This window comes from Anomaloglossus baeobatrachus, chromosome 10 (genome assembly GCF_048569485.1).
Source record: "Anomaloglossus baeobatrachus isolate aAnoBae1 chromosome 10, aAnoBae1.hap1, whole genome shotgun sequence".
Taxonomy (NCBI): domain Eukaryota; kingdom Metazoa; phylum Chordata; class Amphibia; order Anura; family Aromobatidae; genus Anomaloglossus; species Anomaloglossus baeobatrachus.
In genome coordinates, this window is record NC_134362.1 from 90774330 (window position 1) to 90798805 (window position 24476).

General features: G+C 47.2%; 1 protein-coding gene across 1 annotated transcript in view; it reads right to left on the reverse strand.

Annotated features, from left to right (window-relative positions):
* KIF18A (kinesin family member 18A) overlaps positions 1-24476 on the reverse strand; it is a 222103-nt gene that overhangs the window by 130857 nt on the left and 66770 nt on the right. The window contains exons 3-7 of the mRNA XM_075325411.1: positions 21057-21418; positions 18627-18784; positions 12267-12371; positions 8102-8212; positions 7795-7992 (exon numbers count right to left, since the gene is read on the reverse strand). Coding sequence (XP_075181526.1) covers positions 7795-7992; positions 8102-8212; positions 12267-12371; positions 18627-18784; positions 21057-21381 — 897 coding nt within the window. The 5' untranslated portion in view covers positions 21382-21418. The remainder of the gene's footprint in view (positions 1-7794; positions 7993-8101; positions 8213-12266; positions 12372-18626; positions 18785-21056; positions 21419-24476) is intronic.

Sequence of the window (24476 nt, forward strand, 5' to 3'; positions counted from 1 at the left end):
ATTAGGTCTTAATGCTTGCTTACATTTTTTAAAAACTCACAGAATTTTTAGCATTTTTGAGTTTTGTCTTTTACAGATGCATTGCAATTTTTTTTAAACATATCAAATAGTCCTGAAAAAAATAAATAAATAATAATTATGTAAATAATGTATGTTTACAAAAATATCCATCATCAATAACCAGAGGAAGGAGGAGGACAGCTTAGGCTTATGTTATTTTAGGCAGCTGCTGTTTTGGGGAACTATATTTTTATTACAAAAACAACAGACAAGAAATTGCAGCGCTCCACAGATGTGAGCAGCACAGATCTGACAACTCCGCCAGATTGGACCTATTAGATCACGTAAACAGGTTTGGGGCTTTTATGCTTCCATTCAATGAATATTTCAATTACAGGCTAGTTAAAAACACACAAAAAATATATGAACAGAAGTATAGATTATGATGGGTAAGTGTCCTACCTGTGAAAGATCACATGTAAAATGTATGTGAAAAAAGGACGAATGAGTGAGGCCTTAGTGTAAAAACACCGACCGGAGTGGTGGCGATCACAGTTGAAACCGCCAGCAGGGAAATACAATATAAAGGGCAGGGGATTTACATTTAGGCTTTGTGCCCAAGGGAGATTGCACCTGCGGATATATCGGCAGGTACATCCGTAGGTTTCCCGCAGCAGATCCCTGGAATCTGCAGCTATACATAGCTGCGGGATTCCAGCGAAATATCTGCGGTAAACCTGCGGACATTCATGCGGCTTACTGCGGAAGTCCCGGCCTCTATCTCCATAGTGGAGGGCCGGGATTTCCGCATGAATAATTGACATGCAGTTATGTGCAGCTGTGGGACATCTGCAGCATGGACACAGAACTCCCCATGCCCCATAGGATAACATGGGGATTTTCTGTACTTGCTAAAACCTGTGGACTTCTATAGAAAATCCAGATAAATCTGCAAGTTTTCTGCGGCAAAATCTGCAGGTACATTGTCCTGTGGGCATCTAGCCTTAAAGCACCACTTCAGCGGTACAATAATTAAACAAAAAAAGAAAAATCTGTTGATCTAAGTATAGTATGTAGGTGCACATTCAGACAGAGGCCATTAACAGACAACTTAGGAAAAAAAAATGCATTGAAAACTGTACAGCAAGTAAAAAGAAATACATATAAAAAACAAAAGGGCACATAGTAAATATTTTTTTTTATTAAAAAAGTGAAAACATCCATCCCACTGTGACATGGCATACGCAATCAGGATGCTCCTTACTCTGAGTCACCTTCCTATTTGCCAGAAAGCCTCAAAATACACAGGGGCAGAGAAAGACCTGGGCCACACTTAGGCTCTGTGCCCACGTGGCGTATTTTCATGCAGTTACGCTGCGATCTGCACTGCAGCATAACTGCATGCATCCTGCGTCCCCCAGCACAATCTATGAAGATTGTGCATAATCCATGCGCACGTTGCATTTTAGAACGCAGCGATTTGCATGCTGCCAAATTGCTGCGTTCTAAAAAGCAACATATATCTTTGTACCGTGTTAGCCAGTAGAGATAAAAAAATTGTTTAAAAGAACTGAGAGTCCTCAGTGGTTGATACCTTTTAATGGCTAACTGAAAAGATGGTAATAATTGCAAGCTTTCCAGACTACTCAGGTCTCTTCATCATATTATTATACCATGCCTGATGAAGAGACCTGAGTAGTCTGGAAAGCTTGCAATTATTACCATCTTTTCAGTTAGGCTATGTGCGCACGTCGCGTAAAAACATGCAGTTACGCTGCGCTTTGTAGCGCAGCGTAACTGCATGCGTCCTGCGTCCCCTGCACAGTCTATGGAGATTGTGCAGGGGCTGTGCGCACGTGGCGTTTAAGAGCGCAGCGCTTCGGCTACTGCCGAAGCGCTGCGCAAAAAGAAGTGACATGTCACTTCTTTCCTGCGCTTTGCCGGCAGCTCCTGCTCTGTCTATGGCAGGAGCTGCAGGCAGAGCGCATGGAATCGGCGCTCACTACGGACATTTCTGCAGCGATCTAAAGTGCACATGTGCTCTTCAGATCGCTGCAGAAATTTCTGCAGGGCTTGTACGCAACGTGCGCACATAGCCTTAACCATTAAAAGGTATCAACCACAGAGGACTCTCAGTTCTTTTAAACAATTTTTTTAAAAAGCAACATGTCACTTATTTCGTGCGCTTTGGATGCAGCTCCCACTCTGTCTATGGTGGGGCTGCATCCAGAGCGCATGAAATCGGCTTTCCACTGCATTCATAACGCAGTGTTTCTGCAGCGATTTGAAGCACACATGTCCAGGGACACAACGCAACTTGGGCACATAGCCTAGCCTTAGAAAGATAGGTGTAAAAATACAGACAGGGCTAGGTTTCTCAGCTTACGTCTATTTTGAGGCAATCTGGCAAATAGGAGGGTGAGATTGTAGAGTATGGAGCATCCTGATTGAGACCTCCTTGTTGTAGTGAGATACCGTTAAACAAAAAAACATTAAGTAAAAAAAAAAAAAAAGTTAAACAGTGACATTCTACGTATTCTAGAGTTCCCATGCAAATTTTATTGTAGGTTTTTTGGTTTTGTTTTTTTTTTTAAAACAATGTTAAAAGGGTGAAGTTGTAAAACGTTTATTACTACAAAAAAGTACATTAAACAGTAGGTAAATTTTACTTCAATCATTGAGCAAAACCTCATTATTTCGGGGTGAGTGAGCTGGTCTTTAATTGATTTCCATGAAGGCTCTCGACAAGTCACTTAAGATAAATGCACATGAAGTGGACTATCCAGCTCCTAAAATCTAGCAGTGTGCTCATCCCTCCTAATATGAACATACCCTAGAGAATGTTATGGACACAGATACTTCCACTACTTCAGATTTTCAAGGAAAACTATATATACTCGGAAAGTAACGAAGACAAAATAGAAACAAAAGGAAACTAATTTATAAAACTATATAGTGGTGCTGCAAACATGCTTTTGACAGACACTGAAGCTTCACAAGCAAAAGCTGTTTGTAAGGTTAGTAGAACAATAAAAAAAGGAGAGGGACATGTAATGACAGCGCTGAGACATTTACTGACAGACGAAAGGAAGGGAATGGGCACTTCAGCAGTGCAAAGAACTGTGTGACTCCAACTCTGTGCTCCGGAATTTCTCCAGATTCATGCAAACTTGCCCAAGATCCTAAATACTGCTAAGGAGGCAGCGTCTTAGTGGTCAAGGAAAACAGATTTTGCTTAATAACTCTGAATCCTGTGTACTTAGGAATTGTGTGAGCAAAGCATCTTGTAATGTGAGAGGAATCTTCTTAAAAGTTTTCCACTGAGGAATCAAAATCTCAGTGCAAGGAAAGTACAGACAATATCTTCCCTGCACCATCCCAATCTGCAGGAGGAACATGGTGGACTGTCACGTAGTAAGTCCAAGATCAACCTGAATTGCCCAAGCAAAATCCCGACTATGCACAAGGGCTCCATGGACTGGAATTAGAACACATCGGGATAGGATTGCCCCATGATTGTTCAGGGTACATCATGCAACTGTTTGTGTATTTGTAATCCATTTTTTTAGTGAAATTGTACAATGTTAATCAGTAAACACTATTAGGCTTCACTATTGTCCTCCCAGGACCTTTCACACACTAGTGCCATGTTTTAGACAGTCTTCTGTGTCTAGCAGTGAGTCAAGACCACAGTCCTGCCAAGACACTAAAGGGACAATGCTGACCCTCCATCAACAACATAACTGTGACACTTCCCAGTATACAGAGCCAAACTGCAAAGCTGTGAAGAGCGGTGTCTAAAATGTTTTGTGCTGTAATAAAATGTACCACACGTACTAAAAGGGTGCAAATTTCAGCTGTCATTCACTACAGCACCAATCCTGCAGCATTTACTATGAAAAGCGTTGGATCACCGGTGGCTTTGCCTGCTTCTGCTGAACACCGCTCACTTTTGGGTGGGGGGAGAGGGGGGGGGTTAAAAACAAACAAAAAAAAAGTCACAAATCCTGACAAACTCTGCGATTTTTGTCTACCAGAAAAGTGTGGAAAGGCTGGTAATAAATCTTCCCTATAGACTTTACACTGCCGTTACACATGAAGACTGGGAAGTTTTCATCCCTGCCTGGAGATACACTGACAATATTACAAGTTGGTCCAGCAGGTTCTTTCACTCTCTGCCATTTCTTATGGAGGTCCTCAGTCCATTCATGATTATGAAGAGTTAAATAAATCAGAGCATCTAAATGCAAACTATGAAATATACTATGTTGCAGAGGTTGCGGGAAAAATGGATACTTTATTCACATTTTCTGGGGATGTCCTTTACTTAAACCCTTATGGAAGAAAGTCAGAGACCTCTTAACCCCTTCAGCCCCAAGCCTATTTTGACCCTAAAGACCAGGCCATTTTTTGCAATTCTGACCAGTGTCACTTTATGAGGTTATAACTCTGGAACGCTTCAGCGGATCTCAGTGATTCTGAGATTGTTTTTTCGTGACATATTGGGCTTCATGTTAGTGGTAAATTTATGCCGATATTTTTTGCGTTTTTGTGAAAAAAAACGGTAATTTCGCGAAAATTTTGAAAATTTTGTAATTTTCAAACTTTGAATTTTTATGCTCTAAAACCAACGAGACATATGACACAAAATAATTAATAAATAACATTTCCCACATGTCTACTTTACATCAGAACAATTTTGGGAAAAAAAAAAAAAAAAATTTAAAAAAAAGAAGTTATAGGGGTTCAAAGTTTGAGCAATTTCTCATTTTTACAACAAAATTTACAAAGCCACTTTTTTTTTTAGGGACCACATCACATTTGAAGCGATTTTGAAAGGTCTACATGACACAAAACACCCAAAAGTGACACCATTCCAAAAACGGCACCCCTCAGGCTACTCAAAACCACATTCAAGAAGGTTATTAACCCTTCAAGTGCTTCACAGTAACTAAAGCAATGTGGAAGGAAAAAAAAATGAACATTTTACTTTTTGCAACAAAAATGTTAATTTAGCCTCAAATATTGCATATTCACAAGGGTAGCAGGATTAAATGAATCCCCAAAATTTGTTGGGCAATTTCTACTGAGCACGCAGATACCTCATATGTGGCGAAAAACCACTGTTTGGGCGCACGGCAGGACTCGGAAGGGAAGGAGCGCCATTTGACTTTTTGGAACAGAAAATTAGCTGGAATCGTTAGCCGCACCATGTTGCGTTTGGAGAGCCCCTGAGGTGCCGAAACAGTGGAGCTCCCCCACATGTGACCCCATTTTGTAAACTAGACCCCCATGGCATAGAAAAAAAACAAACAGTGGCAGATGGTGGGGGGGGGGGGGTTGGTCAGATGGGGCGGCGGCAGATGGGGGGCAGCGGCATATAAAGGGAGCATCTGTGATTGTGAGACGGCGGCTGGGATAGGGTGGGGGCGGATGGGAGAGGGCGCAGTGGATGCAGGAGCGGCAGAGGAAGGGGGGAGGGGGGATGGATTGATGGGGGGGATGGTTGGGAAGGGGAGTGGGAGGTGAGATTGGGGATAGTTACCCTACAGGATGGATCTAGGCAGCTGGATCACAGGAGATGAAGGAGGCAGCAGATCGGGGAGGGTGAGAGGTGGGGGGGAGGGAGCGCAGCGCAGATCACGGAGGAGACAGGTGAGCAGAGCACAGATCACGGGGGTGAGAGGTGAGGGAGAGCGGACAGCAGATCACGGGGGTGACAGGTGAGGGAGCGCACATCACGGGGGTGACAGGGGAGGGAGCGCACATCACGGGGGTGACAGGGGAGGGAGCACACATCACGGGGGTGACAGGGGAGGGAGCACACATCACGGGGGTGACAGGGGAGGGAGCACACATCACGGCGGTGACAGGGGAGGGAGCACACATCACGTGGGTGACAGGGGAGGGAGCGCACATCACGGGGGTGACAGGGGAGGGAGCGCACATCACGGGGGTGACAGGGGAGGGAGCGCACATCACGGGGGTGACAGGGGAGGGGGCGAGTAGCCGATCACGGGGGTGAGAGGTGGGGGGGGAGCGGGCAGCACATAACGGAGTAAAGGGGGCGGGGCCGGGCAGCACATAACGGAGAGGGGGCGGGGCAGCACATAAAACGGAGGAGGAAGCGGGCAGCCGATCTCGAGTGGAGGGGGCTGGCAGCACATCACGGAGGTGAGGGGACGAGCAGCCGATCACGAGGGAAAGGGGCCGGGCAGCAGATCGGGAGGGACCGGTGGCACTGTGGCAGATGGAGGGCGGCGGATCGGGAGGTGTGGGGGTGAGGGTGCGGGCAGCACATACGAGGGGTGGGGGGTGCGGGCAGCAGATCGGGTGGCAGATCGCGGAGGGCAGCAGCGGATCGGGAGGTGTGGGGGTGCGGGCAGCAGATCGGGTGGCAGATCGCGGAGGGCAGCGGCGGATCGGGAGGTGTGGGGGTGAGGGTGCGGGCAGCAGATACGAGGGGTGGGGGTGCGGGTGGCAGATTGCGGAGGGCAGCGGCGGATCGGGAGGCCGGTTTCATACAGTGCAATGGCAGCGCGGCAACCTCCGGGTCCCATGCTCCGGTCACATAACAGCATGGGACCGGATCTTGTCGCCCTGCCATTGCACTGTGTACACTCACTGTGCTGACGTGCTGCAGGGCCGACAAGTGAAGCTGATGGGGCGGTCACCGGCAACAGGTCCACTGTGATTGGAGACAGCGGTCACAAGGCCGATCTCTCCAATCAGAGCTACTGGAGCTGGGGGAGGGTGATCCAGTGAGGTCACCCAGCTCCAGCCAATGGCCAGTGCTATAGCTGCACTGGCAAGGGCTGGATTTCAATGTTTCAGTCACTTTAAGTGGCTGGAACATTACAGTGGCTGTGATTGGCTGACGAACGCCGCTCAACCAATCACAGCCTCCTTAAGTCCGGGGAGGAGGCACCACCCCTCCTGAGATCAGGAACAGGTCCCCTCCTCCCCGAATCTGCGGTTTATGTTAACCGATTGCAGTCACCGGAGGCTCCGGTGCCGCGATTACGCCATGACGGAAAGATCCGTCCTTGGTTGCTAAGGCCCAGGGCTCCATGACTGATCTTTCCGTCCATGGTCGTGAAGGGGTTAAAGCAATTGACTACAAAAGATATAAATCTTACTCCAGAATTGGTTATTCTTTCCATAGGGTTAGAAGAATATGAGAAAAAGTATAGATACATTGTCACATTTTCTTAGTTATTAAGAATTTATTAGCAGCCAACTGGAGAGAAGAAAGAATCCCATCTATTTCAGAAGTTACGGACAGGGTTTCAGCTCATAATTTATATGAGTATAATATTGCTTTAAAAGACAAAAAACTATCAAAGATATAAAATAAGATGGTCTCTTTGGTCCCAGAAATACATGCCAAACCTTGTTTTGAATTAGTTCCTTGACATTATCTAAATAATATAAATGTAATATGTTATTTCCGAATGTGTTTATATACTGTGCTAAATGAATATGAGTTTATAATCTTGCTTGACTTTGAAACTTAAATTACCTCAACGTCTTACTCCTTCCCTTTCTCCTCCCCCTTTATATTCCCTAACTCCTTCCATTCCCACTTCCCCTCCAATACCCCTTTCCCATCCACTTTTAGGATACCCTTTCTTCCCTTCCTCTTCCCTTTCTTTGTTATTTCAACAATATTTTTAAGAATGCATTTTAAATACTTCAATTACCCCCTCCCCTGTTATTGTAAACCCCTTAAAATTTAATAAAGTATACAAACTATGAAATATAACCCCCCAAATAATAAGTCTGCTCACTCACCTTTGGATCTGCCAGAGCATTAATTACATTTCCAAGAGCCAACAAGGACCGGTTAATGTTTGTGCCTTCCCGTAGCCGCTCACCCTTCGCATTGGTGGCACTTGCCCGTTCTGAGCCAGCCAGGTCAATAAGGCTCATTTTGGCAATTCGAACATTTTGATTAATGCTAGCACATTTATCCTGCTGCCTTAAGTAAATCTAAGCCCAAAAAAAGAAGTAAAATTATTCAGAAATGAAGGCAACAACAGAGGAGATTTCTCCATGCACTTGAAATGGCAGACAGTTTCGCCACCCCATTTTCACTCACTTGAAATACAGCGTGAGACCGTGAAGATGTGGCATTCATGTCGGTGGGATGCTGCGTTCTGTTCTTATTCCCATAGTCGAGCAGTTGGAGGATATTCTCAGCAGACTTTGGCTTTAGACATTTCAGAGAAAGTAAAATGATTATAAAACACGAAGACACCATTACCACTCAATGATTTATCACCAATAGTCAATACCTCATGGCAGTAAGCCATTTATCATCAGTCCAGAGTTACTCTCTAGTTATAATTAAAAGCCTTTATTTCAATAAACTTCTCATCTGATGGCCAATAAAACAGCGGAGAAAATGTACCCAAAATGACATGTTCACACCAAAATGTTGGCCTCTGGGTTAGGGTTAAAGCTCTGTGTCATGTGCTGTTCACTGTGTAATGTAATCTGTCTCTAGCAGGAGGAACCCAACCAAGATTACAGGACGTGAGGCGGGTCTGTGCCTCTGCTCCTGCTCTCCTGTCTATAGTAGCAGGGATTATAGGAGGTGAGGCGGGTCTGTGCCTCTGCTCCTGCTCTCCTGTCTATAGTAGCAGGGATTATAGGAGGTGAGGCGGGTCTGTGCCTCTGCTCCTGCTCTCCTGTCTATAGTAGCAGGGATTATAGGAGGTGAGGCGGGTCTGTGCCTCTGCTCTCCTGTCTGCAGCAGCAGGGACCCAACATGGATTACAGGAGGAGAGGCGAGTCCATGCCTCTGCTCCAAATCTCCAGCCTGTAACAACAGGGAGCCAACAGGGTTTACATGAAGTGACGAAGGTCTGTGCCTCTGCTCCTGCTCTCCTGTCTGTAGCAGCAGAGACCCAATACAAATTAGGGGACGTGAGGCGGGTCTGTGCCTCTGCTCCTGCACTCCTCCCTGTAGCAGAAGGGATCCATCACAGATTACAGAAAGTGAGGCAGGTCTGTACTTTTGCTCCTACTCTGTCTGTAGCAGCAGAGACCCGACATGGAACACAGAAAGTGAGGCCGATCTGTGCTTCTGCTCTAGCTCTCCTGTCTGTAGTAGCAGGCACCCAACACAGATTACAGGACGTGAGGTGGGTCTGTGCCTCTGCTCCTGCTCTCCTGTCTGTCACATTACTTACAGGCAAATTCAAGTTGGAGCTTCCAAAGGCAGTAAAAGCCATTGGACAATGGCAAGATCATTGAATGTTGGGAAGGTAAATTAAGCGAGAGTCCTAATAGTGCTGGCAGAAGGTTGATGAAATAGAACCTCGGACTGAAAAGAAGTGAATGTAAAATTATGGGGAGAGCGCTCCGGGATGTAAAACTGGTATGAGCACTGAAAGCAATGCATTAAGGAATAAAAACAAATGAACTGTCTCCATTAAGGGCCAATAGCACACATGTGTGGCGCCCTGGACTAGCCAGGTCGTCACAGGTAACACACACACACACCCCCCACCCCCACTAGATAGTAACATTAGCCAAACACAAAACCCTTGTTGCCTCCCTCCAGGGTCTGATGGCCACACCAAGTGGTGCGGAGCCAAGCGGTTGGCCCCGCCCACCGAGGAGTTCACAGGCCTGGAGGCGGGAAAAGGAGCAGTCAGTAGTTTTGGAGTGGAGTTCAGGAGGTTGAAGTGAGAGGAGTTAAGTGGAGAGTGTCTGGGTTTGTGGCCCAGGCACTGACAACAAGGTTGGCAGACGGTGGTGGCCATCTGCAGGAGTGGTGGATCGACACGGAACCGTAGGACCAGGGTCGGGCGGTGGCCCACCGGTACCGACCGGGGAGCGAAGTGAAGCCAGCACACACAGGCAGGGCTATCGGACCCCGACTAGGCTTGGAGTCGCTGTCAACAGTCAAATCCGAGTGACAGGAACTCCAGGAGTTTCCTAACAACCAAAGACCCGTTAGAAGACAACCGTCCGCACCATGAGGGTATACAGCTAACACCTAAGGCTAGAGACCCAAGGGCCAGCGCCTGCGGGCAAACGGGCTCCTCCGGCATCCATACAGCGGGGAGCGGACTACCGTTGGGGACCCATCGTAGTCAAGACAGAACACAAAGGTGCAGGGAAAGAGAGCTGCCATCACCTGTCCGGGGAGAGACACTGCAGCCGGCTGCGGGACCCGTCCATCCAGCCGTTTGGTTTACCGGAGACTTGGTGCATCTCTTGCTGAGTGAGTACACCCGTGCCATCCGGCACCGCGCCGCGCTGTCCCTGCAACCCTGCACCTCACCTACCCTGCCTCCCCGTCACACCACCGGGCCCCGGGACCACCAACCACTACCCACAGAGGGGGAAAAACAACATCCCAGCTGCTCCCTACCATCGCTCCCGGGATTCCCGTCACCAGCAGCGGTGGTGCCCATCTTCACCACAACCCGTGGGTGGCGTCACGAACTAAATCCCCAAACCAAACAACCCCCCTTTTCACTCACGGGCGAGGAGCGCCGCTCGAGTCCCCGGATCCGGCCCACCGCTCGAGCCACCGAGTAGCAGCCGCAGCAACACCGGACCCGAGCATTAGCGAGCGCAGCGTCCCCTCCGTCCGCGACACATGCCACAGATGGTATTCGTTTCAGGTTTGCCTGGAACATTGCAGTCCAGTGATCCCTGCACATTAGCAATTTTAGCTCTGTGGCTGTAACTTAAAGAATATAAAATGTCCCTTTCCCTTTTGCAGAGTTTTCTGCACCAAATAAAATATGTGTCCATGTCGCGGGCGGAGGAGGGGACGCTGCGCTCTCCCACTGCTCGGGTCCGGCCGCTGGTGCTGCTGCCCGGTGGTGGCTCAAGCGGTGGGCAGGATCCCGGGGACTCGAGCGGCGCTCCTCGCCCGTGAGTGAAAAGGGGGTTTGGATTGCTTGTGGGGATTTATTGTCCGTGATGCCACCCACGGCTGTGGTGATAATGGTGACACCACCGCTGCTCTGGACGGGGATCCCGGGAGCGGTGACAGGGAGAAGCTTTGTTGTTAGTTCTCCCCTCCGTGGGTAGGGGGTTGGTTGTCCCGGGGCCCGGTGATGGGGTAGGGATGGATGGCAGGCGGGTTACGGGGCCTGGGGAGGTGCAGGGTCGCAGGGGCAGCGCTGTGCCGCACGGCACGGTGGTACTCACTCAGCCCAATGATGAAGACACAGTTCTCGGTAAAACACTCGGCTGGATGGATGGGTCCCACAGACGGCTGCGGTGTTGTTTCTCCCGGCAGGTTGATGGTGACTGCCTTTCCCTGCACCTAAGTACGGTTGATGGTTCCGATGGGTTCCCACCGGTAACCCGCTCCCCAGCTTGGATATGGGCTGGAGGAGTCCCTCTTTGCCCGCAGGCTCTGGCCCTGAGAAACGGTTGCCTTGGCGGTGGCGGTGTCTCCCTCTGTTGGTTGGACTGTTGCCTTCTGTCGGGACTTGACTGTTTGGAAACCCAGGAGGTCCCCTTCACTAACGGATTCGGCAAATTCACGGCGACTCCTAGCCTTGCCGGGGTCCGAAAAGCCCCTGTCAGATGGTGCTGACTTCTCTTTGTGTACCGGTCCGGTACCGCCGGGCCACCGCCCGTCCACGGTCCTTACGGTAACTCGGATAGGCCACTCCTGCAGACGGTCACCACCGTCTGCCAACCTTGCTGTACCGCCCAGGCCACACACCCGGACGCTGTCAGTTAGTTGCTCCACTACCAGTTCTCTTCCTTCTACTTTCAGTTCCCTAGCTGAATTCTTTACTTTTCCCGCCTCCAGGACTGTGAACTCCTCGGTGGGCGGGACCAACCGCCTGTCCCACCCCCTGGTGTGATCATCAGCCCCTGCAGGAAGGCAACAAGGGTTTTGTGTCTGACTTTGGTGTGCCTGCTGGGAGTGTGGGGTGTGTTGATGTTGTGCTCTGTGCCCCCTGGCTTGTCCAGGGCGCCACATCCACATACCCTAACACCTCACTGTTTCTACCCAGTGTAGCCCGACTCCCTCCCAAACACTAGGAGGGTAATGTTGTGACATTGACTACTGTGCTTTGGGTCTCATTTAGATAAAATTTGGCCCTGGCTATTTAGGGGAATGACCCATATTCTGCATAACATTCTGCTGTGAAAGTTTATCTGGTAAAATTTCATCCACAACGCTGGTTCCATTGTAGGCATAACTCCTTCAGTGTATGTGAAAGCGCAATGAGTACTTATTTAAATGGTCACTTATATCACTGTCACTAACCACTTACCTCATGCAGTGTTAACCCTTGAACTACTACTCCTTTCTGAGAATCTTCTCGCACAGCAAGAGGACCAGAATTTGAAAGAAGGTCACGGATTTGCTCATTGTACACCTATGAAAAGGAAGATCTCAGAATGGTATTTTCTACGTAGCACATCATAAACTCTGCTTTGTTATAACGCTGGATTACATATTCAACTTCTTTTACCAGATGATATCATTTCTAAATCTTGAAGAGTCTGGTATGAAAAGGACATTGGATTTTACAGCGGTCAGGACTGATGTCTTTGACCAAGGAACTAATGTACAACGCACTAATGTACCACTCTGTAGATTATGAAAATGGGATTTAAGTGCTATAAAGATTAATGTTTTTGTTTTTCCAAATAAACTCCTGGATGGTCTTTATTTCAATGATTAAAGCGCCCCGAGACACAAGGTGAGCCCAGCTAAATAAAAAACTACTCAAGAAGGAGGTTCCACATTATTACGCAGCCACAGGTTTCAAGCAATGCAATAGACGGATTTGTGCAGATAAAGGCATAATGAGGAAGGTTCATGCAAAAAAAACATTCATCAGATTAAGAGAGCAGCCGCTAAAATAGCATTATAAAGCAGCAAACAGGTACAGTATATGAAGCTGCTGGTCCTGCTGAAGTCCCGTGAATCTTCAGGCGTAGGATCATCCAGAATCTTACAGTTGTACAGAAACCTACTGTTCAGCCAACCATAAACGGTTGTGTGGCGCCCCTGAGGCTTCAGTCGCCACAGAGTATTGCACCCAACATTGGGTGTAATGCTAAACTCTGTTCCTGAGGAGGTCAGACCCGGTTTCACCACATTACACACTCAATACACATCAGATTGCCCTTTTCCCATTAGGGACTGGGCTAGGGTCGGGTAATAAAGGGGTCGTCAACAAAGAGGCATTTATAGGATGCCCTCAACAGGGGCCCCAGTCCCATTAGCTTAGGACCTGGGAGGGGGGAGAAGCAGCCAGCAGGGGGAGTCAGGAGCCAACAGAACAGTTAGAGAGTTCTCCAGCAGGAGAGGAACAGATCAGTTGCATCTTACAGGTGCTCCGGTGGGAAGGAGGAGAAGTTCACATCGGTTGACATGGGGGGATTAATCTCTACTCCCCATGGAACAGACACCACGCAGGGCGGCAGGACCCTAGGGAAGATTATACTTCACGTTGGTTTTCCAGAATCTGCCTGGACGGGAAAAGTTTCAAGCTTCCCTGCCCACACAGTGCCATATAGGACCCAGGGCCTCGCTTCAAGCCGGACCCCACAACGGAACCGCGGCACCTGCATATAGGGACAAGAGTACATCTCATGAAACTCATGGTCCCCTTGTAGCTTCAAGACTGGGGATCCACAGACAGGCGTTACAAGGAGGGAACCCACCGAACACCCAAACCGGGCTGACCTCTAAAGGGATTCGGGTTCAACGAAGCCCACCATAGCAAGTGACCAGTATTACCTGAGTGAGCGACATTGTACAAAAGTGAGTAAAACAATCTGGAACCGAAACCATAGACTGACTCTATTACTTGTACTGCCGCTCCCCGCCGCCATTACTACTCCCCTCATCATCCTCCGCAGGGCCCGCTCTACCTGTGGAGAGTTATACCATCCCTAGCTGCTACTACAATCTGCCCCAGAGGACAGACAGCAGCGGCGGCCCATTCCCTGGCCGCATACCACAGGTAGCGTCACGACAAACACCTCACCACTACCCCCAACATCTCTCCCTAGCCATCTTCTGTACGCCTCGGGACAAAGGAGCCGGGTTAGGCCGCCCGTGACAGTCGACGGCCCGGCGACGAGTAGGTTAAATGCACCTGCCCCGTGGGGCGCTACAGTTGCAATGGGCCCAGATATACATAAAGACTGATGTTAAAACAGTTTTCTTTACTGATGAGTGCTGGCAACCCTGTATGTTCCAGATGGATGGATGGAGTAATGGATGGCCACCATCTCCCAGCAAGGAGGTGGTGCAGTCATGTGTTTGGCTGGAATCATGAGGAAAGAGCTGGTAAGCCCCTTTACTGCTGCTAAAGAAAATGACCTTGGCAAAATATATAAAGGAGTTTCATACTGACCACTTTCTTCCAAGAAAAAAATAGTGCCACCTGTAGCAAAATTGTCTGCATACATGACAATCCACCTTCTCATGCTGCAAAGCATACCTCTCAGTTATTACCTGCTATGTGCTTAAAAAGGAGAGAAACTCTTGGTGTTGCCACCAGCCTTCTTTGAACTCAACCCTATTGAGAACTTTTGGAGTATCCCCAAGTTCACATCAAAACAGCAGCACCTCTAGGACGCTATTCTGACATCCTGCAAAGAAATTCAAGGAGAAACTATCTAAAGACTCAAGTTCAATGGATGCAAGAATTGTGAAAGTGATATCAAAGAATGGCCAGCTAAGATGTTTTAGATTTGAAAACCTTTTGATTTCAGCAAATATGACTTCTTAGATGCTGCAAATTCAACAAATGGCCATTTTCAATTTTTTACAATCTATAAAAAAAAAAATGGTCGTAAACTGTTGTGCATAATAATTTGGAACAGTGCATTTAAAGGGTTTTAACTTTTGAAGAAAAAAAACAACAAAAAAACAAAAACTACTTTCATCATTGGGAAAATTGAGTACAAATCAAATTTTATTGGACTAAAAGGGTGCTTTATACGCTGCGACATCGCTAGCGATGTCGCGAGTGATAGCACCCGCCCCCGTCGTTCCTGCGATCGTCAACGATTTTTGCAGTTTTTGCGATCGTTGATCGTCGCTCCTTGGTGTCACATGCTGCGATGTCTCTAGCGACGCCGGATGTGCGTCACTAACGACGTGACACCGACGATATATCGGTAGCGATGTCGCAGCATGTAAAGCACCCTTTACAGTTGATTATTTGATCATCATACTGACTCATTTGGATTGACAATGTAGAAAAATAAAATAAAAATAACATTTGCATAATAAGTTGGAATGCGGTGTACATATTCTGAATATATTGTGAGGCTTTTAGAATTTTGAAAGAAAAGAATGTCAAGTATGAATCCTGAATGGCCATACATAGCCGTATGTTAGACCCATCTTGTGGTTGCACATAGACATGGTTATCTGCTACTGAACTAGCTTACAGGACATGCCATGGTACAGAAGTATTCTTCCCTATAGGCTTTGTAAGAGCACCATATGGCGACACGTGGAGGACTTCAGACACAGACTTGTAGGAGTGAAAAGCTGGGGACAAACATGTGAAGCTATCAGGACCCTGTTATTGACCGACATACACATACATGCTCGGCTCAGCCAAGGCTAGCCCAGATTTCACTGCAGAGAAGGGAGACAGCAGCAGGATTACATATGTGCGACACATGCCGTGGGTGAGAGTTCAGACACTGCTTATACAGATCAGGGGTGGGGAACCTCCGGCTCGCGGGCCGTATACGGCCCACCATGCCCTTTTATGCGGCCCCCGGGCAGATTCCCAGGGACGGCAGTGCTCGAGCCGCCACCGCCATGTTGTGGGCCGCCGGCCCTTTAAATCCGCACATGTGCTGCTGTGGGCGGGTTTAGTGCACTGCGTTGCCGGCCCCCCGGGCCTCGGAGCTGCGTTGCCCACCCGCCCGCCCCCCCGGGCCTCGGAGCTGCGTTGCCCGCCCGCCCGCCTCCCCGGGCCTCGGAGCTGCGTTGCCCGCCCCCCGGGCCTTGGAGCTGCGTTGCCCGCCCCCCCCGGACCTCGGAGCTGCGTTGCTTGCCCGCCCCCCCGGGCCTCGGAGCTGCGTTGCTTGCCCCCCCCGGCACTTGGAGCTGCGTTGCCCGCCCGCCCGCCCGCCCGCCCCCCCCGGCACTCGGAGCTGCGTTGCCCGCCCCCCCCGGCACTCGGAGCTGCGTTGCCTGCCCCCCCGGCACTCGGAGCTGCGTGTCTGTCCCCCTGCCCTCGGAGCTGCATGCCCGGCCCTGCGTGTCCGCCCCCCAGCTCTCGGAGCTGCGTGTCCACCCTCTGTCCTCGGAGCTGCCTGTCCGGTGCCTGCTCTCCGGTGCTTGAGACCGGCGCTGCTGTGTGTCCAGCGCCAGCCCTCTGCTGCTGTGTGCCCTGTCCAGTGCTTTGTGGCCCCCTCCCCTCCGTGCTGTGTGCCCCCCAATGCTGTGTATCACCCTAGGTTTGTGTGTCCCTCCTCCCCGCACTGATGTCAGACCCTCTTGTGTGGCGCCTGCACACCAGACCCTCTTGCGTGGCGCCTGCACCCCAGACCCTCTTGCGTGGCGCCTGCACCCCAGCGTCTCCTGTGTTGCTTATGCCACCAGCGTCTATTGTGATATGTATGCCCCCCAGCATCTCCTGTGACTTCTACATCACAGGAGGGGCGGGGGGTATATACATCACAGGAGGGGCTGGGGGAAAATACATCACAGGAGTGGCTGGGGGCATATACGTGTTCCCAGCCCCTTGTGTGATGTATGTGCCCCCAGTGTCTCCTATGATGTATATACAGCAGGCCCAGCGTCTGCTATGTGATGTATATACAGCAGTCCCAGACTCTGTGGTGATGTATATGCCCCCAGCCCTTCCAGTGATGTATGTGCCCCCAGTGTCTCCTGTGATGTATATACAGCAGGCCCAGTGTTTCCTATGTGATATATGTGCCTCCAGTGTCTCCTGTGATGTATATACAGCGTCTGTTATGTGATGTATATGATTTACCAATCTTATCACAAAGAGTTAACTGTGCTCCAGACCCAGACAAAAATGAAAAAGCAGCTGTGAGAAGAAACATGATTAGTATCACCGAACATCACAGCCGCACCAAAGAGAAGCAGCTCCGGCCACCACAGTAGGGGTAAGTTAATTAATTGTTTGACCAAATATACTAGGGTAGTTTTCACATTGATAATTTTGTGCGGTATTTACAGTTGTTACTGAACTGATTTATCTGCAAAAATGTACATTTGTGTCTTTAGAGACTTCAATCTTCCATGCCCAGCAACGCAAGTGTAGCACCCCTGAGGTATCAGGTGCCACAAAATGTAACCTGTGGAAACCCAAACCCCGGAATTTCCGTACCAGTCAACACACCAGCACCCTCAGGCCATATACATAAACAGTCTCCCAGTCTGGAATTGGGGTTATCAACAGGTAAAAGGGATGGGCACTTATTGACTCACTGCCACCCAATCTGTAAGGAGAGACCCAGCAAGGGGAGGGGCATGTGGTCAGTTGGGAAGTTGGCAGGAGGAAGTGAAGTAGTGTAGAGTTGGCGGGAAGGAGTGTTGAGGAAGAAGTCAAGGAGAGGAGAGGTGGAAGTAGAGAGTCGAGAGTGAAAGTACAGAAAGAAGGGAAAAGACCTGCAGTAACAATGGAACGCTGTAACAGGAGTGAGGGACTGTGGAGTAAGGAACCAGGACTCCAGGAACCGTGGGTTACATGTGGAAGTGTAATACTCCAGGGACCGCGGGACGCTTGTGGAAGTCTGGAACCTAGGCTCACAGCACTCAGCACAAGGCGGGGTGCAGACCCTAGGACAGCGGGACACTATGGTCAGCTGTTAATTCTGCCAGGTGAGGGGATCTCCAGGGTCCCTCACCAACATAGAGTCTGAAGCGTCAGCAGCAAAGAGGGGATCGGGGGATTGAACCCCTTTAATAGTCCAGGCTGCCTGCAATAGGACCAAGACTGAAACGGAGGGGTTCCTCAGAAGCTCTAGGCCACGGTAACCCAATACAAACAAGTGTGCACGGAGAACAGCCACCCCAGGTCACAGCTGGCACGGAGAACAAGGGGAGTGGGAACACCTGTAGCCAGCACCAGTGGGTCCAGGTACTAGGCCACAAGTAAAAGGAAAGTTGAAACTGCAATACCGGTGTGGCCTGTTTCCTTCTCGCCTCCGTACCCGTAAACTGACTGTCCCCTACCCTTACCCCCTCATCATCCACTGCTGGGGCCTAGCCCTGCTTGTGGAGGGCCCAAAACACCTAAGCTGTACTACTTCCCCAGCCCTGGGGGGGAGGGGGGGGGGTGTCACACAAGAAAACACTGAACAGCAAAGAGCAACTTTAGAAATACATTCATTTTGTTCTGATGTAAATTACCAGGGAAAGCGCCATTACAGATCACTACTACCAAGGAAGAGCCAAAGAGGATCCACGCTGTCATCACAAGAGACAATATAAAAGAAGGATTTGTAATACACATACACATTTCTTGTCCAATACACAAGTCTCACACAGTCCTGCGGAGAGGGCAGAGCCAGGATCTTTTGTCAGATGTAACCAGAACTAATCTGATGGGTCACATATGACACATGTAACCACAGCAAGTAAGACCACAAGAAAGTAACAAAGAATAACAAACCTCCAGGTAAGAGACCGCGACGTTGCAAACCTTTTCCTCCTTCATGCTCTCTATTCGGTCATACAGTTCCATCATTGTGAGATACATCACCCCAGGGTATCCCGGAGAGCCCAGCATTGTGTGCGTCTTGCCGGCTCCTGTGGCTCCATAGGCCAAAACTAAGGAGACAAAATAAAGGTGTAAAATCTGACAACACAATAAAACCATTAAACACCAAAAGCCACAATCCATATGACTCACAATAATGAACCCAAAGCAGACGGGAATGCCTCCCCATAGAGGAAAAACAATTTTATTGATATACATAAAAATCAAAAAAGCACGAAAATAAGACAGAACAAGTAGGGACAATAGGAAACATTGGGGGACACCTGGCAAGTAATATTTCATGAAGTCATTGCATGAGCAATGTATCTCAATAAAATTGTTTTTCTTCCATGGACTTACATTTCCTAATTCCTTGGGTTTAACACAATAAAACCTCCCAACAATAGATAAATATCAGTGGACATCGCCAACTTGAGAGTGGCTGAGATTTCCAAACATGAGAGGTTATACAACAAAGAACAAGGCAATTTACCAGTGGTCTACAGAACAGGCTCCTGTGGGGGATGCTGTGATCAATTTTATGCATGCCCCTTTCAATATGCCTTTGCTGTCCCATCTTGCATGTAATTGGTAACGGCTAGCACAGGATACCTAGAGAGGAAGATCTCTGGCTCGTGATATGAGCACAAGCAAGAACTGTTTGGTGGAGGCCCTAGATTAGAATAGCATTTGGCCACCACAGGCATTACAGAGGGGCTGTCAGTCACCTGATAAATTAGAAAAATGTTCGCTCATCAGGTGAAAGCATCTTATGTGCAGTGTAAAAATAAAAAAATAAAAATAATAATTCTAATAAAAAAATTATATTTATTATTGTTTTGAGTGGTGCATCGTTCTTTGTAAACACTACGGAAGCCTATGTGCACCATATGCCTCAGTACAGATATAGTGGAGATCGCTCAGTGCGCATCGTTTACTTTGCTCGCTCTGTGTAAACTGGCATTCAAATGACCGCCAATGGGTAAAAGTTTACCAGTTGGCAATCATATTGTTCCAGTACTCGGGATGTGTAAAACAGACCTTAAAAAGGGATTTTCCACAACTAGAACAATCCCTTCTCATTCCTGTGTAAAATTAAAAAGTTAATACTCACCTCCTGTGCCAGTACAGTTTCAGTGGAGTCATAATTCACCCTCCTGGGATAACATGAGGTTGCGACGTCAAGCAAGTCCCAATCAGCGCCAGCCTATATGTCCGAAGGCGGGACCAGTAAGGTAACCAACAGGAAGTGAGAGCTGCGTCTGTCACTCACTTCCTGTGGTTTACTTCTACGTTTGAAGGCAGGGAGAAAGAAATAGACGTAGACTGGGAGCAGGTCTCGCATGACATCATGATCTCACGTGACCCAGGAGGGCAAATATCACTGGAATGGTACCGGCACGGGAGGAAAATAGAAGTTTTATTTTGTTTATTATTTGAAAGGGCACACAAGAGGAAAGAGAAGGGGTTCTAGTAATGGCAAACCCCTTTAAAGAGGCCTCCTATAAAAAGGCTCTGTAACCTCCAAAAATACCATTTACCTGCAGAGCTAGTGTTAAATTGTTAAGCTGGATAAAGCGTGGCTAAAGAGAGAAAATGAACTTTTATTTTCCCTGCAGCTGCTCACTTCCAGTTATTGGGTGGGGCAAGGAGATATAAAAGTCACCGCTCACAATACAGAGCGCTGTGATCACTCCTCTGCACATTTACTCTTACCCTGCTCTGCACACACGTAATGGAGCATGGTTGCACACAATACAGCCTGCCAGGGATAGTTTAAAATGCCATTTATATCTGCAGGTAAATCGCATTTTAGGACATGTTCTCGTAAAGTGAATTCATCACCTACAGTACATTTTTATTTTTTACTGTTAAACCCAAATCGTGATAAGTATTCTTTTCTCATGATTCTATAATTTTGTTTTCATTCTAATTTTTGTACTTTGAGGATGGGAACATTGCCAGCACTTTTGTTAATAGCATTTATGGTGACTATGAAACCATAGGAAAAACTGAATTGTCAGTTGCGCTTCAATACGACTGGTTTCAAACATCTGTGCAACACAGAACGTAATCAGATCCAGAAGATCATGTCTGATCGCCAGGTCTCCTGACCGGAGCTAAACACCTTCATACACTTAACAGAAAGACTGAAAAGTTTGGTTTAGATGGGTAATTGGACTTTACACTGCAGAGTAACTCTCTCAAAGCCCTCCTCTATGGGTCAGGGAAACTCCCGCTCTCTCATACCTATGTTGGCCAGTGCATATTTTACAATGTTTTTACGTGGATCAGTAGAAGTATACTTTGACATATCAGTAGAAAAGAGAAACTATTACATACCAGTGCAGTTGTATCCATTCAAAACACCATCAAGCACAATCCTTGTGGTCTCTTCGAAAACTTCCTGCTGGGCTGAATTTTCATCAAAGACGCAATCAAATACAAACTTAAGATCTTTATTTTTCCTTTTGGTTATGTCCCGATTAGTAGTACTCCTGCCATGAAAAAAATTTACTTCTTCGACTTTAGGGTCAAAAATGAGAATGTGTTTATCAACTACTTGCACCACGCTGTTAAAATTGGCTGCTTTCTCCTTTTCATTTGGAGGACGGACTCTGACCACTACTCTTACATGGCTGCAACCGTCAGATTCATGAGCAGCCATGTTTTAATGGTTTGCAATCCAGGGGAATGGCTTTATTCTGGAAGATAAGAAGAAATCGAGAATGAAAACACAAACAAAAAAAGAATGATCAGCTTTATGAACAACTAGCTGTACTATCTGGCTTCGCCCGGGTTAATAACTGCTGTTAACAAAATAGAATGTATTAACAAAAATGTATTCTGCACACAAAAACCACAACACAAATAGATAGAAGCATTTCACAACATATATTTCAACACCACAGATATTCCACACAGATTTAACTAAAGTGGCCAAGTAATGTGCTCTGTCTGCCTCTTTCCCCGGTCTGCCTGCCTCTTTCCCAGGCCTGTCTGCCTCTTTCCCAGGCCTGTCTGCCTCTGTCTGTCTGTGTCTGTCTGTCTCGTTCTCTCTCTATCCGTCTCCCCACCAACACCTTATTACCTAACATATAAGCTTCTTATACTATGAATGTCTTTTGTTCCTATAGCAACCACTCACAGCTCCTACTAATAACCTGTAGTTCCAGGCTCCATTTACTTTAAATGAAGACATGTTTTTTGGAGAGTAACTGCAAAGCGTAAGGTTAAATTTTCCTGTCAAAACAGTCTACGACGTTCCCTGGGTCACATGAGGTGTCTGTGCAAAATTTTGTGATTGTAAATGCGACGGTACGGATACACTTTTCGTTTCACTTTTTCCCCATTATGTAGATAGGGGCAAAATTGATTGGTAAATTGGAACACGCGGGGTTAAAATTTTGCCTCACAACATAGCCTATGACGCTCGTGGGGTCCAGACGTGTGAGTGTGCAAAATTTTGTGGCTGTAGCTGCAACGGTGCAGATGCCAATCACGGACACGGACACACACACAGCTTTATATATTAGATTATTTATGGCTGTCCTTATCCAGATGCATCAGAATTAAAGCCCCATGAAGGAGATGATTATATGCCACTATGGTAGGAAACATGCAGGGGTCGGCAGTTGTAGCATTTTGCTCCGTAGTTAGGCTGCCTCAGAAAGGTCCAACTTTAGAAACTGCCTACTAGAAGATGGTAGGTGATCAGTCAGACATTGCTTCCAGAGGAATCAGATAGTAGACTATTGGGGTACCAGGGAAGCGAAACTGAAGCATTTGGGGGGTGGGGGGGATTGATGGGAGTGTCCTTTTTTTGTGAAATACAAAAGATGAAAATTTTAATTTTTGTGCCCTGTATGTAAATTACATGGAAAAAAAACCATCCTAAAAACAATGTGAATAAAAATCATCATAACTATTTCTAAATCATTTGAAGGATTCTGATTGGACGTTTCAGAGCCCTGTAGGCAAGGTGGGGAACAGTCTTCATGGTCTCAGATAACTGCTAGTGAAAATATAGAAGTCTAGCTTAAAATTCTTGGTTGACATTTCACAGCCCAGTTTTGGGGATTGGTTTGGGCTTTAGTGGTTGGATTCACAGTGGTCAGCAAGTTATTACCCATCTTGTGGAAAAGTGGTAACTTTCTGAGATTGTGCAATTCCTTTAAAATACGTGACCAATTTTAGGGATGAGATTTATCAACTATCTGCATTAGTCATTCTAGATGAGCACCGGATGGTCATGCTTTCAAGCATTCGATATCTGAAAGTGACACTTGTATTTATAGTTAACCAGCCAGTCGATTATGGATTCCAAAGTCACAGGCAGCACGGATCAGAGCCTGGTTTCATGATTGCAGCCAGGTATATTTTTCTCTGAAATGCTCTGTTGTCGCCAGACTACTCTGGTCTATGGCTATGACCCACAGCCGGATATTCACCTTTTATGGTACAGCCTGGCTGTGACTCCTGCTGCAGGTGCTTTGGGCAGCACAAATAAAGTGGCACATTCCCTTTAGGCTATGTGCCACTAGAAATGTCCTTTTTCTCAAGAAACTTTCTTGAGAGACATTCTGGGAGTTGAAGATTCCCGCACCTGCGAAAAAAAACGCACCAAATCCGCGGTAAAAACGCATGCGTTTTTACCGCGGATTAGCCGCGATTTTACCGCAATTTCACCGCAGATTTTCCACAGGTTGTTCCTGACACATGCAAGTATAGAAATTCCGGGGGTATTCCGCAGGTAATAATGGACATGCTTATTTTCTCAAGAAAATGTTTTTTCTTGAGAAAAATCCGCAGTGTGCGCACAGCTATTTTTTTTCTTACACATAGGTTTTGCTGGGAAATGTCTGCAGAAAGATTTCTAATCTTTCTCAAGAAATTTCCACGGCAAATCCACGGGTAAAACGGTGTAGTGCGCACATAGCCTTAGGGTGATTTTCCATGGTCAGAATTATTAGCGCTCTGGAAGCAGAATATTTTCACGGCATCCAAAACACTGTTGTACAGTAAAAGCACAGTGGATGGGATAAATAGAAATCTCATGTCCACGATGCTTTTTTAAGCTGCGTAAACCCACCTGTGGTATGTTTTGCAAAGCCACAGCATGTTATTTTCTCTTGCGGAGACAGAGTTTTCTGTGTGGAATTTCCCCCATTGACTTGTATTAGATGCGGCAAAGCCAGTTTACAAAAAAATAAATGAGTTTTAAGTGTGTTTACACAGCGTAAATAAACCTTAAAAAAATGCATCTGGACAAACATTTGAGGTATCAATAAACCTGTTTAAAGACAGGAAGTAGAACAAAATAGGAAATTTACTAAAGGAATGTCCCACCCCCTTACATATCTAAAGGCCCTGTCACACACAGAGATAAATCTGCGAAAGATCTGTGGTTGCAGTGAAATTGTGGACAATCAGAGCCAGGTTTGTGGCTGTGTACAAATGGAACAATATGTCCATGATTTCACTGCAACCACTGATCTGCCAAAGATTTATCTGTGTGTGTGACAGGGCCTTAACACTTGCACCCTCTAGTGCCTTTCATGTGGCACTAAAGGGTGTTTGATTAAAACCAGGCTAAATAAATAATAAAAAAAAAAAGAAAAACCCAAAAAAACGAAGTGAGTCCCCTTATGTTTAATAACCAGCAAAGGTAAATCAGACAGCTGTGGTCTGATATTATCAGACTGGGAAGGTACATGGTTATTGGTCTCTTCCCAGCCTAAAAATACCAGCTCACAGGTGCCC